The 17,275-nt window shown below is 45.8% G+C and overlaps 2 protein-coding genes across 4 annotated transcripts in view; one reads left to right on the plus strand and one right to left on the minus strand.

Annotated features, from left to right (window-relative positions):
* The window catches only part of STAB2 (stabilin 2), a 164,892-nt gene that overhangs the window by 145,147 nt on the left and 2,470 nt on the right, over positions 1-17,275 (plus strand). For both annotated transcript variants that reach the window (XM_081595580.1, XM_081595578.1), the window contains 8 exons: positions 3,036-3,169; positions 5,219-5,384; positions 5,530-5,636; positions 9,311-9,430; positions 10,205-10,345; positions 13,585-13,692; positions 14,499-14,627; positions 15,563-15,679. In XM_081595580.1, coding sequence (XP_081451706.1) covers positions 3,036-3,169; positions 5,219-5,384; positions 5,530-5,636; positions 9,311-9,430; positions 10,205-10,345; positions 13,585-13,692; positions 14,499-14,627; positions 15,563-15,679 — 1,022 coding nt within the window. The remainder of the gene's footprint in view (positions 1-3,035; positions 3,170-5,218; positions 5,385-5,529; positions 5,637-9,310; positions 9,431-10,204; positions 10,346-13,584; positions 13,693-14,498; positions 14,628-15,562; positions 15,680-17,275) is intronic.
* Positions 1-17,275, minus strand: part of NT5DC3 (5'-nucleotidase domain containing 3) — a 104,220-nt gene that overhangs the window by 19,118 nt on the left and 67,827 nt on the right. For both annotated transcript variants that reach the window (XR_014083482.1, XR_014083481.1), the window contains exon 15: positions 10,186-10,364. The gene's annotated coding sequence lies outside the window, so the exon portion shown is untranslated. The remainder of the gene's footprint in view (positions 1-10,185; positions 10,365-17,275) is intronic.

A 17,275-nucleotide genomic window follows, 5' to 3' on the forward strand; every position in this document is an offset into this window, starting at 1 on the left:
CAAGGGGGCCTCCTGCAGAGAGCTCTGCCTGCCAAAAGCTGCTTGCTTACATGAAATTCGTTGCTGTCTTCTGTCTTACTGCTTTTCTTCCCTTGGTTTTATTAATCTTAAAAAGGCCTCAACTACATTGTGAATCTCCTTGCAAAAAGAGACAGTGTCATATATTGTCATATGTCCTATGTATTTCTCCTGCTTTATATACCCTCTATTTCACCCCCCAAATGAGTTGGAGGTGTCTTAGGACTTAATACATATTATGGACTGAATATTTGTGTTCCTCACAAACTCATGTGTTGAAATTCTAACCCTCAAAGTAATGATATAAGCAGTCCTGGGCAGGAAAGAGCTCCCTGGGGGCTACGATTGAGGCTTGAAAGATGCTTGAGCTGATTAAGCACAGAGGAGCTGGCAAGGCATTTCTACTGGGAGGACTCGTGAACAGCAGAGAATTATCAGGGGTAGCTGGGAAGGATGAGGCAACAAGGGGGTATGGTGTAATATCAAGGCCATGACCCCAAGGTACCAGGGTCTCTACTGGGAAGAGGAATGATACCAGGGAGAGAAGGGCACTCTGTAGACATAGAGCGTGAAGAAAAGGAAAGGATCCACTATAATGTAAGGTTTCCATCTCAAGAGACCAACTCAATGGTGGTGTTAAAGCAGTCTGGGAGAAGGAGACCCAAGAACTTTGAAAGCTTGGTTGGGGACATTCTATGTTCAAGGTGATTGTGGATCTTCCAAGTTCTATCACAAGGTGATGGTAGGACTTCAAAGCAGAGATTCTGAAGGCAGTTGGTATATAGGATGCAGTCAAGAGTGATCAGCTGGGATAAGAGATGTTGATTCATGAGTCATTTGCCAGGAGGAATGTGGAATCAAGAGATACTTGGGTTTTTTCTTTAGAGCACAGTTCATTTAGCCAGTCCTGCCTGTTCCCACAGCTCACAGAATCTATTCATTGCCTAGCGCATCACCCATCTTCTCCCGGGAGCTTCACTCTTCTACTTTATTATGAATACCAAGAAAATTATGGTAATGATACTAAGTGACCAAGAGTCACATTTGGATCCACCTTCTGTTGTAGCTGAGTGGTTACCCTTAGCAAGACAAGATGGCGTTGGGATAATGGCCCAGCCGTCCTGGTGGGCAGGTCACAGAGTCATCCCACACTCAGGGGGACGTGCCTCGTCGCACATAGTACAGAGGAGGGCAAACCGGCATAGCCTTTGAGGCAACCAGTTTGGCAATGTGTACGGAAAGCAATACAATAATTCATGCCAAGACTCATAGAGCCATTTCAAGGGACACATCCTATAGGAATAATCGAAGAATTGAATCAAGTTAACCTGGTGGCTCAGACAGTAAAGAATTGCCTGCAATGTGGGAGACCTGGATTCGAACCCTGAGTCGGGAAGATCCCCTGGAGAAGGGAATGGCAACCCACTTCAGTATTCTTGCCTGGAGAATTCCATGGATAGAGGAGCCCGGCACACTACAGTCCATGGGGTCACAAGGAGTTGGACACGACTGAGCGACTAACACTTCCACTTCATACCACCCCAGCATTACCTAACATCACAAAAAATGATAAATAACAAATTAGTAAATGATGATCAAATATACTGTTGTTATCCTCTCAAAGACACAATTAAGAATTGTGTTGTAATGACAAGAATAGAAGGCTAAACACCTATGCATTCCTCCCCAAGCTGTTCTGTTGGTGAGTGTTTATGTTCCAGATCTGGCTGATAATATTATATGGCCTGTGGAATGAATATACTATTGGTTATGGTCAAAGAAGAAAATCTTGTGCATTTCCTGTTGGTAAAGAATCTGCCGGCAATGTAGGAGACCCCAGTTCAATTCCTGGGTTGGGAAGATCCACTGGAGAAAGGATAGGCTACCCACTCCAGTATTCTTGGGCTTCCCTTGTGGCTCAGATGGTAAAGAATCTGCCTGCAATGCGGGAGACCTGGGCTCAATCCCTGGGTTGGGAAGATACCCTGGAGAAGGCAAAGGCTACCCACTCCAGTATTCTGGCTGGAGAATTCCATGGACTGGATAGTCCACGGGGTGACAAAGAGTCAGACATGACTGAGCGACTTTCACTTTCACTGGTTTGGACTCCACACTTCCCCTGCAGGGGGCATAAGTTTGATCCCTAGTCAGGGAACTAAGATCCCACAGGCAGAGCAGCCAAGAAGAGTAAAGAAAACCTTAATCTTAGCTCTTTTGGAGGGTAGAATGTACCCTTTTAGTGGGTACATCTGATACCCACTATCATTATCATCTGATAATGAACTTGACAATATAAAAATGTGACTTGGTTCTTGATCTGTTTCTGATCTCTGCATTAATTGGTTTAAAAGAGATATCATATATTTTAAAGTGATGAATATTTTCTAGTATCTAAGGGGAAAATGGCTAGAAAACTTTTTTAAAGGCATAATGGCAATCAGAAAATACATGGGTTCCTTGGCAGAAACTCATTTTAATGTATTTTTTTTTTTATGTCTGTGAAGCTCACAAAAAGTGTTCAACTAAAACTATCAAGGTAAAATCATGTTGTCAGAGAAAATGTATAATATTGGGAAAGAATCCTCATTTAATGTTATAAGAAAGACTTCTAAAACCTATACATGCAGCATACTGCCATATTTGTGATATATATGACATGCAAATGAATAGGAGCAAAGACTGAAAGGGTGAAATTACATCAAAATTAAAAGTTACCAAAATAAAAATTCTGGACAGAAGTACATCAAAATGTTAGCCGTGGAGTATTGATTATTTCCAGAGAGCAGGACGATGGGTGATTTTTATTTCTTTTCTTTTCTGTATGGCCCAGATTTCCACCTTGAACACGTGCTACTTTCATAGTTAGAAAAGAAATAAGTATTTTAAATGACATCTCAAAGGAGGGTGATATCCCAAGAAACCCTGGGATATGGCCAGCCTTCCGCTTTGAAAATCTCTGCTGGGAGCACTGCCAGCTGAGCTGTGGGGCTGAACAGTTCCTCTCCTCCCCCTTCTAGACACCACCGTCGGAGTGTTCCATCTACGCTCCCCGCTCGGCCAGTACAAGCTGACCTTTGACAAAGCCAGAGAGGCCTGTGCCCAGGAAGCTGCAACCATGGCAACCTACAACCAGCTCTCCTATGCCCAGAAGGTGGGTTGCCAGTCCGTGGGCACCATGCAGGCAGGGTCTTCTGGGTGTACGTCTGGGGGTGGGGGGTGCCGCTTCCTCTTAACGCAGGGGAGGCTTCGGCTGTTTCCTTCCTGGAGGGAGGAGTTCAGGGAGCTCCCGAGCATGTCCACTGGGGTTCTGCCACATGTCAGCACAGAGTGGGTGCATCACTGACATTATCGTCTATTCTTACAACATCCCTGGAGATAGGTATTCCTACTGCCATCTTACAGATAGGGCAACTGAGGCTCGGAAAGGTAATGTGCCTGACATCACCCAGCCAAGAAGTGGCAGATCCAGGACTCAATGTACCCCAACTCTACAAGTCTGCTCTAGATCATGACATTCAACCAATAAGGCAGAGGCACTGACTGGGAGTGTGTACCTCACAGCTGGAAACCAGAAGGAGATCAGTTACCCACAAGCCTAGGGTGTCCCTGAGCCCAAAGGCAGCCAAGTATCTCTCGAATAGCCTAGGCTCTCTATGCCTGGGGGCATTGCGAAGGGCATACAGAGAAATTGCCCCAGCTGTCAGCCACAGCCAAGTAGGAAATGGAGCTCTGGCCAGGGTAACTCTCTCGGCTTCTAACATCAGAAGCCCAGCTCATTCGGAAAGGTCAGCAATTCGGAGTAGCCTGCTAGTGAGTGCTCACAAGATCACTGCCCAGCCTCAAGATTTAACTGCCCTTCCTCCAACCTCCAGCATGACCAGATCTTCAGACCTGACATTTCTTTGCAAGGAACAAAGCCCTTGATGCCAGGACCCAGCATCTTGGAGGGTCGGAATTTCTTGTTTCTCCTTCTTGCTCGAGCTTCCCAGGTGGCTCAGCAGTAAGAATCCGCCTGCCAGTGCAGGAGGTGCAGAAGACTTGGGTTCAGTCCCTGGGTTAGGAAGATCCCCTGGAGGAGGACATGGCACCCTGCTCCAGTATTTTTGCTGGGATAATCCCATGGACAGAGGAGCCTGGCGGGCTACAGTCCATGGGGTTCCAAAGAGTCAGACACTACTGAGCGACTGAGCATGTGTGCACATGCCTGCTTGTTCGTTGTGTGACCTCAATCAAGGCATTGAAACTCCTGTCCTACCTGGCATGTTTGTAAAGGACTAAAGGCAATAAGCCACACAAGGGCTTCCCTCGTGACTCAGCTGGTAAAGAATCCACCTGCAATGCGGGAGACCTGGGTTCGATCTCAGGGTTGGGAAGATCCCAAGGAGAAGGGAAAAGCTACACACTCCAGTATTCTGGCCTAGAGAATTCCATGGACTGTATAGTCCATGAGGTCACAAAGAGTCGGACACAACTGAGCAACTCTGACTTCACTTCACTTCAAAGGTAATAAGGCAGAGTGACTGACACACAATGGGAACTCAGGTTTTAAGATTAAGAGCTCTGGAGTAGAGTGCCTGGGTTTGAATCTCAGCTCTGCTACTTGCTGGCTCTATGACTTACAGCAAGTTACTTAACCCCTTTTGCTTCTATGTTCTCAATTATATTATAGAGACTTTTTTTAAAGTTTCTATCTCAAAGGGTTGATGGAAGTGATAAAGTGTTGACACATGAGACGTGCTTGCAAAAGGACATGGCCCAGAAGAAGCTCTCAGTAAGTGTTATGATGATGGTGATGGTGATGCTGGCAATGATGGTGATCATGGTGAGAATGATGATGGTGAGGATAGTGATGGTGATCAATTAGAGTTCCATTGACCCATAAGCAGAGAAATTTGCACCCAGGGGTAACTAGCTGATTGTAAATCTGTTCTCAAGAGCAGAGGGAAGAAAGATGAGTCTGAAGGACTTGAGCACTTACAGGGAAGAGAAGGCAACACTTTCATCCATCCAGTGGCTCAATCAACAAAAATGTAATGAACACCTACTATGTTCCAGGCACAGGGGTACAATAGGCAAAATGAGCCATAACTCCTGACTCCATGGAGTTCTCGGTCTGATGGGGGAGTCAGACATTAGCCACAAAACTCCACAACACATATGAAATCAGAGCTGACTGACAGCCACATCTTTGTCTCTACAGGCCAGGTACCACCTCTGCTCAGCAGGTTGGCTGGACAGTGGGCGAGTAGCCTACCCCACATCCTATGCTTCCCAGAACTGCGGCTCTGGTGTTGTCGGGATAGTGGACTACGGACCAAGAAACAACAAGAGCGAGATGTGGGATGTCTTCTGCTACCGGATGAAAGGTAATGGCCCCAACCTCTCTTCAGATTCCAGGCCACGCAGCCACTAAGCTGTCCTCAGCTGGGCCAGCCGACCTCCCAGTGTAAGATGGGGTAGCCCAGGCTCCTGCCTCACCAGAGCAGGACTCTATATGTTTCTGCCTTCCAGATGTGAACTGCACCTGCAAGGCGGGCTATGTGGGAGATGGCTTCTCGTGCAGTGGAAATCTGTTGCAGGTCCTAATGTCCTTCCCTTCGCTCACAAACTTCCTGAAGGTCTGTACCACATCTGTTTGCTTTCACCTTGGGGCAGAGGAGTGACCTCAAAGCAGATGTGAGAGAGTCTAGTCCTTGAGAGCAGGCAAAGGCTCACAGTCATAGTTAAGAGTGTGGACACTGAGCCACACTGCCCGAGTTTGACACTTAGGTTTGCCACTTACTTGGTGCATCACCTAAAACGAGTTGCTTTCCCTTCTGGGCCTCAGTTTTCTCATCTGTAAAATGGAGATGACCCAACGTCATAGGGTCATTGTGATAAATAAATGACTTGATATTTGTAAAGTGCTTAGCCCTGTGGCCAGCAGATGGAAAATGCTATACCAGTGTTAGCTATTAACTCATCTGTTTGTGACTACAGCAGCTTCAAAGTCTGCCCTGTAGGAATAAGTTGCTCTTTTGTCTTCATGGACAGGGTGGGGCACAGTTAGTTAAGTTTGCCTGGTGATCACGCAGTGGCTAAATTCTCAACATATGGTCAACTTGCATTTTGCACTGTATTTTTTTCTTTTTAAAAAATTTTTATTTTTGGTGATGCTCCGTGGCATGCAGGACCTTAGTTGCCCAACCAGGGATCAAACCTGCACCCTCAGCAGTGAAAGCACTGAGTCCTAACCATTAGACCACCAGGAATTCCTGCACTGCACTTAAAGTCACTTTAATATTCTACAAGTCATGTCCAATGAAGAGAAAGCCCCTATTTGAGAAAGAATTGGTGTTGACTACGGTAAGAATACACCGAAGAAATATATAAAAAAGATCTTCATAACCCAGATAACCATGATGATGTGATCACTCACCTAGAGCCAGACATCCTGGAATGCAAAGTCAAGTGGGCCTTAGGAAGCATCACAAAGAACAAAGCTAGTGGAGGTGATGGAATTTCAGTTGAGCCGAGCTATTAAAGTGCTGCATTCAATATACCAGCAAATTTGGAAAACTCAGCAGTGACAAGACTGGAAAAGGTCAGTTTTCATTCCAATCCCAAAAAAAGGCAATACCAAAGAATGTTCAAACTATTGCACATTGCACTCATCTCATACACTAGCAAAGTAATGCTCAAAATTCTCCAAGTCAGGCTTCAACAGTACATGAACTGTGAACTTCCAGATGTTCAAGCTGGATTTAGAAAAGAGATCAAATTGCCAACATCCATTGGATCGTTGAAAAAGCAAGAGAGTTCCAGAAAAACATCTGCTTCTGCTACACCAAAGCCTTTGACTGTGTGGATCACAACAAACTGTGGAAAATTCTTCAAGAGATGGGAATAGCAGACCACCTGACCTGCCTTCTGAGAAATCTGTATGCAGGTCAAGAAGCAACAGTTAGAACCGGACATGGAATAACAGACTGGTTCCAAATTGGGAAACGAGTATGTCAAGGTTATATATTATCAACATGTTTATTTAACTTATATGCAGGGTACATAATGCGATATGCTGGGCTGAATGAAGCACAAGCTGGAATCAAGATTGCCGGGAGAAATATCAATAACCTCAGATAAGCAGATGATACCACCCTTATGGCAGAAAGCAAATAAGAACTAAAGAGTCTCTTGATGAAAGTGAAAGAGGAGAGTGAAAAAGTTGGCTTAAAACTCAACATTCAAAAAACGAATGTCATGGCATCTGGTCCGATCACTTCGTGGCAAATAGATGGGGAAACAATGGAAACAGCGACAGACTTTATTTTCTTGGGCTCCAAAATCACTGCAGATGGTGACTGAAGCCATGAAATTAAAAGACGCTTGCTCCTTGGAAGAAAAGTTATGACCAATGTAGACAGCGTGTTAAAAAACAGAGACATTACTTTGCCAACAAAGATCTGTCTAGTCAAAGCTATGGTTTTTCCAGTAGTCATGTATGGATGTGAGAGTTGGACTATAAAGAAAGCTGAGCACCAAAGAATTGATGCTTTTGAACTGCGGTGTTGGAGAAGACTCTTGAGAGCCCCTTGGACTACAAGGAGCTCAAACCAGTCAATCCTAAAAGAAATCAGTCCTAAATATTCATTAGAAGGACTGATGCTGAAGCTGAAACTCCAATACTTTGGCCACCTGATGCAAAGAACTGACTCATTGGAAAAGACCCTGATTCTGGGAAAGATTGAAAGCGGGAGGAGAAGGGGATGACAGAGGATGAGATGGTTGGATGGCATCACTGACTCTATGCACATGAGTATATGCAAGCTCTGAGAGCTGGTGATGGACAGGGAAGCCTGGCGTGCTACAGTCCATGGAGTCACAAAGAGTCAAACACAACTGAGCGACTGAACTGAACTTATCAAAGAACTGAGCTTTGATATAAATAACAGCAATAATAACAATAGATAACATTTCTTGTGCATTTTCTTCACACAAGGCATTGTCTGAGGCCTTTCAGGTTACTTTTCACTTGCTTCACAAAACATAAGCTCCATAAGGGAAATTATTTTCTCTGGCTTGTGGCTAGCATATAGCAAGTGCTCAGTGATACTTGTTAGACAGAATGAAGCCTTATGCAACCTTATGAAGTCACTTCTGTCATTATTTCTGTTTTGCAGATAAAGAAACTGAGGCTTAGCAAGGTCAGAGGCCAAGGAAAGGGGACAGAGCATAAGTACAGGGCTTGTAGGAACAGGGCAGAAGCTAGACCAATGACCCCAAAATAGTGAGTCTTTGTCCACAGACAAACAGTATCTACCTAACTAGCCTAAAAACTCAGGGTTACTGTAAATATTCTAAAGATGAACACCCAAACCAATGTTTGTGCTGTGTGGGAGTGTGGCTTGTGACAGCATTGTGACAGCATCTCAGAGAAAAGACTGTAGAACAAAACCCGCTGGCTGTGTGCCCTTCAGCAAATTTTCAACTTCTCTGGGCAGCAGCAGGGCTCTCTGTACGATGACAGTGCTGAACTGGGTAGTGCGGTTTCTTAAAACCTGTTCAGTGAATATTTATTGAGTACTTAACAATGTGCTTGAGATATATCAGTGAACAAAACAGACAAGAAACAGAATAAAGAAAATAGTATTGAATGCTAGAAGGTGATCTAGACTATGGGGATGAGGAGGGGACCCATAGGGTTCCCGTGTTGCCTAGAATGATGAGAGAAGGCCTTAGTGAGAAGGTAACATGTGAACAAAGTGGGGACAGAAGAGAAGAAGTTAGCCATGCAGATTTCAAGGAAGAATATTCCAGGCAGAAGGAACAGCCAGGCAAAGGCTGAAAGGCAGGATGTCGCTGAGCAAGCCTGAGGAATGTCAAGGAGGCCAGTGTGGCTGGAGCACGGTGAGCAAGAGGACAGCTGGGTGCAGCGTCAGAGGAGCAAGAGTCCAGGTGGTTTGGGCCTCATGGGCACCGTAAGGACTTTGGCTTTTCCTCTGGGTGAAGCGGGCGCCTTGCAAATTTTTGGCAAAAGAAGACTCCAGAATTCACTTAACATTTCAAAGACTACACAAGCTGCCTTGTTGAGAATGGCCTGTGATCTGGCTGTGTCTTAGGACCATAGGATTTATGGAGGAAAGGAAAAATCCTCCTAAAATTTTCCCAAGGGGCAGTCAGAAAGAAGAGCAGATGAGTGGCAGCCTGAGCTGGGGTGATCATCAGGAATACTCCCAGAAGTGTGATGCCACCCTCTCCAGCCAGTCCCTGAACACCACGCTGACCCCTCTGACCACCTCCTTCCTGTCCCCAGGAAGTGCTGGCGTATTCCAACAGCTCAGCCAGAGGCCAGGCATTCCTGAAACACCTGACTGACCTGTCAATCCGAAGCACCCTCTTTGTGCCCCAGAACAGTGGGCTCAGGGAAAATGAGGTGAGCTGGGTTCCTGGTATCTGTGTTTAGTGCTTCTAGACAGTATCAATTATCACCTCAACGATGCAGTGTCACAAATGACCCCACAAGGCAGTAACTACATTTATGTGGCTCACACAGCGGCAGATCAGCTGGCAGTTCTTCTGGGCTTGGCCAGGCATGCTTGTGTGTCTGAGCTGGGCTGGCCATCAGCTGATCTAGCCTGGCCTGTCTGGGACTTTGCTCCACAGGGCTCTCACACTTCAGCAGGTTAGCTCAGGCATGTTCTTCTGGCAGAAAATGCCAGCACTTTCTAAGACCCTGTCCGGTCACATTTGCTAACATACCACACACCCAAAAAGTCACGTGGCTCAGCCAAAGCCAGAGTGGGAGGCCCTCAGGGTTATATGGCAAAGGGCAAGGATAGAGGGAGAGGTGAAAAACAGGGGCCAGAGGTGCAACTGATGTACCACACTGACCTCCTTCGTGTCGTAGCACACAGAGGAACTGGCAGTGTTTATTAAGCCCACCCAAAGGCTCCGACAGTCCCAAGCCCTTATCCCACTGAGGGCTGAGAAGCAATACCTCTGGTCAGTTGTTACCCACTCAAGACCCACGCCTCCCAGGACATCACTGGGAAGCTTTGCTTAGACCATTAAAATGACTTTCAAAGTGGAGGCAGAAAAGCCAAGGCCTTGAGAAGCGATTTTTTTTCCTGTGTCATCCTTACCATGAAAACGAAAAAACATTGCTTGACTTTTAAAGACCATTCTTACGTCTCTCCTCTCCTCTCAGACCCTGTCTGGGCGGGACATAGAGCACCACCTCTCCAACGTCAGCATCTTTTTTTACGATGACCTTGTCAACGGTACCATCCTGCACACGAGGCTGGGAAGCCAGCTGCTCATCACCTCCAGCCAGGACCAGCGCCAACTGGTATGAAAAGTCTTCTGGGCTTATTGGGAGAAATGGAGATAATAAATGCAAAGTTTCTAGCATAGAGTAGGTGCTTAATAGATGGCAACGCTTATAATGTGAAAGAAAACTCTAAAGCTGCAGTTAGATGGTACCGGCTGAACACCAGAACACACCACACTGTCAGGCAGCCCCTACCCTTTGAAAAGCCAGCCCTTGGCCGCCAGCCCCAGAAGCTGATAATGAGGAACTATAAATGAAACCATTCTAAAGCTGCCTGATTCTCTGCCTGTATATTATTAGATTGTCAGCCTATCCCAGGTGTTAACATGTGAGCCTTGAAGTCAAGTGACCCTAGTATGTCTGCCACTCACTAGCTCTAGGATTTTAGGTAACTTGTCTGAACTGCTCTGGGTCCTCATTTGAAAGACAGGGTTGTTGGTGATGTGTTGATGATGGCAATAGCAGTGATGATGATGCCTACGATGGTAATAGTGATATTATTTTGATAATGGTGGTGTTGATTATTTCGATGATGGTGGTGGTTGTGATATTAGAAGTGGTGATAGTGGTGGTGGTACCATGACCATGATGTTCAAATCATAGGCTTTTACAGTATTCTTTCAACTGAAGTATAGTTGATTTACAATGTTGTACTCGTTTTAGGAGCACAGCAAGATGATTCAGTTTTTTACATATATATTCAGGTATATATGAATTTTGAGATTCTTTTCCTATATAAGTTATTACAAAATAATGACCCTCTGACCAATTGGTGGCTCAGACAATAGCACAGGGAACTATATAGTTCCTGTGAGAAGGAACCTTGCAGAAGGAAAGGCTACCCACTCCAGTATTTTTGCCTGGTGAATTCCATGGACAGAGAAGCCTGGCAGACGACAGTCTATGGGGTCGCAAAGAGTCGGCCATGACTAACACTTTTTTCACATTATGTATGTTAATCCTGTACTCCTAATTTATTCCTCCTCCCATCTTTCCATTTTGTTAACCACAAATTTACAGAAATAGTCTGTTTCTGTTTTATAGACAAGTTCATCTTTTTCTTTCAGATTCCATACATGAGACATACAAAATTTACCTTTCTGACTTAGTAAGATAATCTGGGTCCATCCATGTTGCTGCAAATGGCATTATTTCATTCTTTTTATGGCTGAGTAATATTCCAGTTTATATATAGCACATCTTCTTTATTCATTCATCTGTTAATGGTTGTTTAGGTTGCTTCCATGTGTTGGCTACTGTAATAGTGCTACCATAAACATTAGGGTGCGTGTTTCACTTTGAATTATGGTTTTCTCTAGCAATTTGCCCAAGAGTGGGATTGCAAGATCATGTGGTTGCTCTAATTTTACTATTTTGAGGAAACTCCATACTGTTCTCCATAGTTGTTGCACCAATTTATAGTCCCACCAGCACCGTAGGAGGGTTCCCTTTTCTGACACCCTTTCCAGCATTTATTATTTGTAGACTTTTTGATGATGGCCATTCTCACTGGTGTGAAGTGATACCTTATAGTTTTGTCAGATCATACGCTTTCATGGAGATTCAGTGATTCAGGGATTTTGACATGTGATGATGGTATCTGCCATATAGCAAGGGCTAAATGAATAATTTTTATAAACACTGTATTTTTTTAATTTTATTTAGTAATTTTTGGCTGCATTGGGTCTTCGTTGCTGCACATGGGCTTCTCATTGCAGTGGCTTCTCTTGTTGTGGAGCATGGGCTCTGGGGCACACGGCTTCAGCAGTTACAGTGTATGGGCTCAGTAGTTGTGGCTTGCAGGCTCAGGGGCACAGGTTCAGTAGTTGTGGCACATGGGTTCAGTTGCTCCAAGGCATGTGGGATCTTCCCAGGCCAGGGATCAAACTGGTGCCCCCTGCCCTGGAAGGGATGGACTTCGAACCACTGGACCACCAGAGAAGCCCTAATGAATATTTTTAATACTTACCTAATAAAGGACCTTTATTATTGAAGATCAGTAGTTTAGACCAGTGCTTCTCAAACTTTAACAGGCATTTAAATCACCTATGAGTTTGTTAAAATGCATATTGTAATTCAGCAGGTGGGTTGTGGGGCCTCAGGTTCTGTACTTGTAATCAACTCCTGGGTGTCTGCCCATACCACAAGCCTGTGTATCACACTTTGTTTTTTTTGTTTGTTTTTTTAATTGGACGCTAATTACTTTACAATATTGTAGTGGCTTTGCCATACATTGACATGAATCCGCCACGGGTGTACATGTGCTCCCCATCCTGAACCCCCCTCCCACCTCCCTCCCCATCCCATCCCTCTGGTCATCCCAGTGCACCAGCCCCGAGCACCCTGTCTCATGCATCAAACCTGGACTGGCAATTCATTTCACATATGATAATATACAAGTTTCAATGCCATTTTCCCAAATCATCCCACCCTTGCCCTCTCCCACAGAGTCCAAAAGCCTGTTCTATACATCTGTGTCTCTTTTGCTGTCTCACATATAGGGTTATCATTACCATCTTTCTAAATTCCATATATATGCATTAGTATACTGTATTGGTGTTTTTCATTCTGGCTTACTTCACTCTGTATAATAGGCTCCAGTTTCATCCACCTCATAAGAACTGATTCAAATGTATTCTTTTTAATGGCTGAGTAATATTCCATTGTATATATGTACCACACCTTTCTTATCCATTCGTCTGCTGATGGACATCTAGGTTGCTTCCATGTCCTGGCTATTATAAACAGTGCTGCGATGAACATTGGGGTACGTGTGTCTCTTTCAATTCTGGTTTCCTCAGTGTGTATGCCCAGCAGTGGATTAGCAAGGAATTAGATCACTTAACATCCCTGTCTTGTGTGGTGTGATGTTCACAGAAGTGGGTCTGGAGTTGAGGCATGGGGTTTGCCACCTACTACCTATGTCATCTTGGTATGTGTGATCACTAACTATGTGATCACAACAGTTTCCTTCTGACCCCTCATCTGTTAAACAAGCAGGCTGGATAGAATGACCTTCTGGGTTCTCTGCAGCTCAGAACAGTTTGTTGGCACAAGAACTACTAATGTGCTGTGTTCTGGGCTATCTAGAGAGCAAGCACAAGTCCCATACTGCCTGTCAGTGAGGATGGGCCTGAAACCCAGGCTCCAGGACCTCAGGGAAACTGGACAGCTTTCTCCCATGGAATGGCCGCCTACATGGAAAGAAAGAATCAGATGGTCAGAGATCTCCAACAGCCCTCTTCTCTACTCCCTAGGAGACCAGGTTCGTCGATGGAAGAGCCATTCTGCAGTGGGACATCTTTGCCTCCAATGGGATTATTCATGTCATTTCCAAGCCTTTAAAAGCTCCCTCTACCCCAGGGGTGAGTATCCAGCGTTCCTGGTAAGGAGGAGCCTCGATGTCCACTGCTACTCCTGGAAGCCCTGTCCACCCCATCCATGGCAGCTGGCCTCAGGGATGCCCAGCCCCCATCCAGTGTGTTAGTGACATAACACCTTCACCACCAATATTTGCTGAATGAAAAGGGCGGGATATGCCAGTGGAGAAACCACTGGAAGGGGAGCGAAAATCCTGAGCCCCTCCACTTCGTAACCAGGTGAACTCAGACAAGACCCAGAAACATCATCAAGCCCCATTTTTCTTATCTGCAAAATGGAGGTCACAATGCCTTCCTCCTTGGGTTCTTGGGAAGACAATGAGTTTATGTCAAATAATAAAGACAGTTCCTGGCACATGCTTTATAAGAGTTGGTCAGCTGGCTGTGGTCAGTTGGTGGTGATGTTAGTTTTCTAACTTTGTTCTAAAGGTATGAAGCTCCAAAGCCAGGCTGGCTTCAAAGCCCACCTCTACCACTCATGGGCTGTGTGACACTGGGCAAGTGCTTACCCTCTCTGTGTCTCTGTTCTCCCATATAAAAATGGAAACAATAGAAACTGTTCTTATCTCTTTGTGTTATTATACATTTAAATGGATTATTTTATGTAAGGGGACTTAGAACAGACCCTGGAAGTAGTAAGGGCTAAACACATACTGACAGCTTTATTATTATTTTTATCCCAGCCGGCACAAGATGCCTCAGGCAAGCCAGAATGGGGTGGGCTCCAGGAAGCATGCCTCTTTGGGGAAGTCACCAGTTCTGATACCAGCTGCTGCCCTTTCTGTGTTTAGACTTCAGGCCACACCGGCCTGGGAACAGGGGTGTTCTTTGCCATCATCCTGGTCATCGGAGTCATTGCTTTGGCGGGGTACTCCTACTTTCGAATAAACCAGAGAACGATTGGCTTCCAGCATTTTGAGGTAAGGCAGATAAAAACAGGACCGTGGGGATGGGGGTCCATTCTGAAACCCAGCCCCTGGCTCTGGGCTACTCCAGCAGACCGGCTGCTTCAGGGAGCTCGCTGAGTGCTTGGCACACATTCCCTGTCTCCTGGATGGGGCCTCTGCCCCGAAGAGATCAGCAGTGGCAGCTCCAGGGCCCTCTACCTGGCTGAGTCAGGGGATGGAGGAGGGCGAAGGGCAGCCAGTAGCCCTTCATGCCACAGGTTTGGCTTGGAGCCAAATTCACCAGGGGCCCAGGAGGCCACTCACCTTGGAGAAATCACAAGACAAGCTTCAAAGCTGACTCTGAGGTTGGGTACACGGTGTGGGGGACTTGCACAGCCAGAGGCCTCAGGTCACAGCCAGTGAAACACACTGGCCCTATTTGAACAGCTGAGCCCGCATCCAGGTCAGTAGGTCTTAACTCACCATGGGAGACCCTGCAGGCCAGATACAGCTGCAGCCCCCAAGCAGTAGGTCACTTCCTTCTGGCAGATAACCTGTATAAGCATTATATACATCACACTTAGCAAAAGTGACATGCTGCACGATTCCTTTTATATTAAGTTCAAGGACAGGCAAAACCATTCCAGGTGATGGGAGTCAGAAAAGCAGTTACCATGGGCAGGACCAGATATTGGCAGGCAGCGGGCGTGAGGGCACCTCCTGGAGATGGAGATGCCCTGTATGCTGATTTGGGTGGTAGTCACACATGGGTGAACATATTTAAGAAGTCATTGAGCTGAACACTTAAGATTGGTGCATGATATTACATCTAAGTCAGATCTCAATAAAAGGACAACAGAAAAGTTCCCGGAGGTGGGGGCAGGACTTGCCTTAGCTTCCAACTTGGCTGCGACACCCCACCTTGGGGACTTTGTGGTGCTTAGCCCTGTGCTTGTCTGTCCGAGCAGTCGGAAGAGGACATTGACGTTGCAGCTCTTGGCAAGCAGCAGCCCGAGAATATCTCGAACCCCATGTACGAGAGTGCACCTTCAGCAACCCTGGAACCTTCCTACGACCCCTTCACGGTGAGTTTGTATTTTCATCTAAAACAGGTTCAGCTGGGGGGGGCAGGGTAATGATGTCTTTCAGCAGATCTGTAGAGAGCACTGCGCCAAGAAATCTCACTTCTAGGACATGTCTCCAGGCCACAAGCCTAGAAGCAAGCTGGGTGAAGCCATGTGGTCGTTCTGTGTTCTGAGCTCTTCGGGGTGGATTGCAGAGGCATCCATCAGTTAGATCTAGAAAAGAACTAGGGGTTGCACAACCTCAACCTTGTGACCAGGTGAGAGGTGACAAGGAGAAATCTTGGGCTGAATTCTGCCACAACCACTGACGAGGTAGCAGACACAAAGGAAGACCTAAACCTGCTTCAACATTTACACTGTTGTCCGGGATTCTTCTGCCTATTGTCAGAGCTGCTGCTTGCTTTAGGAGCTACATCTCTTTGATGAGGTCTTTTATATCTAGGGGCATGGGTTCTGCTCTGGTCTTCCAAGAAAGGGCCACTTGTTTCTAGAATTAGTGACCCTGGAGCTTGGATGGAGCTGCCACTGACTTCAGTGCCGTGGCAGGGAACCCCATTCACATCAAATGTGCGAGACACACTCTGCCTATATTACCAGGTCTGGACTGAGAAGCTAAGAGTGAGATAAGAGAAAACATATTGGTCTTTGCCCCAGAGCTCATAAACTCCTGTGATTTCCTAAGTGGTAAGAATACTAGGGGCATCTTTTGTTCTGAGGAGATTCTGGGTGGGCTCCCATATGGCTTCTGGATGGGGGCTGGTCACCAGAAAGACCAAACCATGATTCGAAGGTTGGGATTTTTCATCTCCACCCTTCACCCTCGAGAGAGAGAGGGAGGCTAGAAATGTAGCTGATAGTCAATGTGAGGAAGTCTCCATAAAAATTCCCCCCCTTTTTTTAAATGTGTGTGTATCTATTATCGGAGAAGGCAATGGCACCCCACTCCAGTACTCTTGCCTGGAAAATCCCATGGACGGAGGAGCCTGGTAGGCTGCAGTCCATGGGGTCACGAAGAGTCGGACACGACTGAGCGACTTCACTTTCACTTTTTGCTTTCATGCATTGGAGAAGGAAATGGCAACCCACTCCAGTGTTCTTGCCTGGAGAATCCCAGGGACAGCAGAGCCTGACGGGCTACCGTCTATGGGGTCGCGCAGAGTCGGGCACGACTGAAGCAACTTAGCAGCAGCAGCAGCAGTATCTATTATAGATTTTGTTTGTAGTTACCGTGCGGTTTTGTTATAGCAGTCCATATATAAACAAGATTATCTTAAGTTGCTGGTCTTTTAATTTCAAATATCCTGCATTTGTGTTCTCCTTTTCTCATGACTGCTGGTTTTGATATCACTTCTGTGGGATATCCATCCTTTACTGGATGTTTGCCTTACCAATGAGCTTTTCTAGTCATAATTGTTTCTAGTTGTGGCCTTGTCCACTTAGAGTAGTTCCTTTAGCATTTGTTGCAAAGGTGGTCTGGTGGTGCTGAATTCTTAGCTTTTGCTTGTCTGCAAAGCTTTTGATTTCTCTGTTAAATCTGAATGAAAGCCTTACTTGTAATTTTGGTCTTTTCATAAGAGGTGAGCTCACATCCTTCTA

The sequence above is a fragment of the Giraffa tippelskirchi genome, chromosome 4, assembly GCF_054371585.1.
Source record: "Giraffa tippelskirchi isolate mGirTip1 chromosome 4, T2T-mGirTip1v1.2.pri, whole genome shotgun sequence".
NCBI lineage: Eukaryota > Metazoa > Chordata > Mammalia > Artiodactyla > Giraffidae > Giraffa > Giraffa tippelskirchi.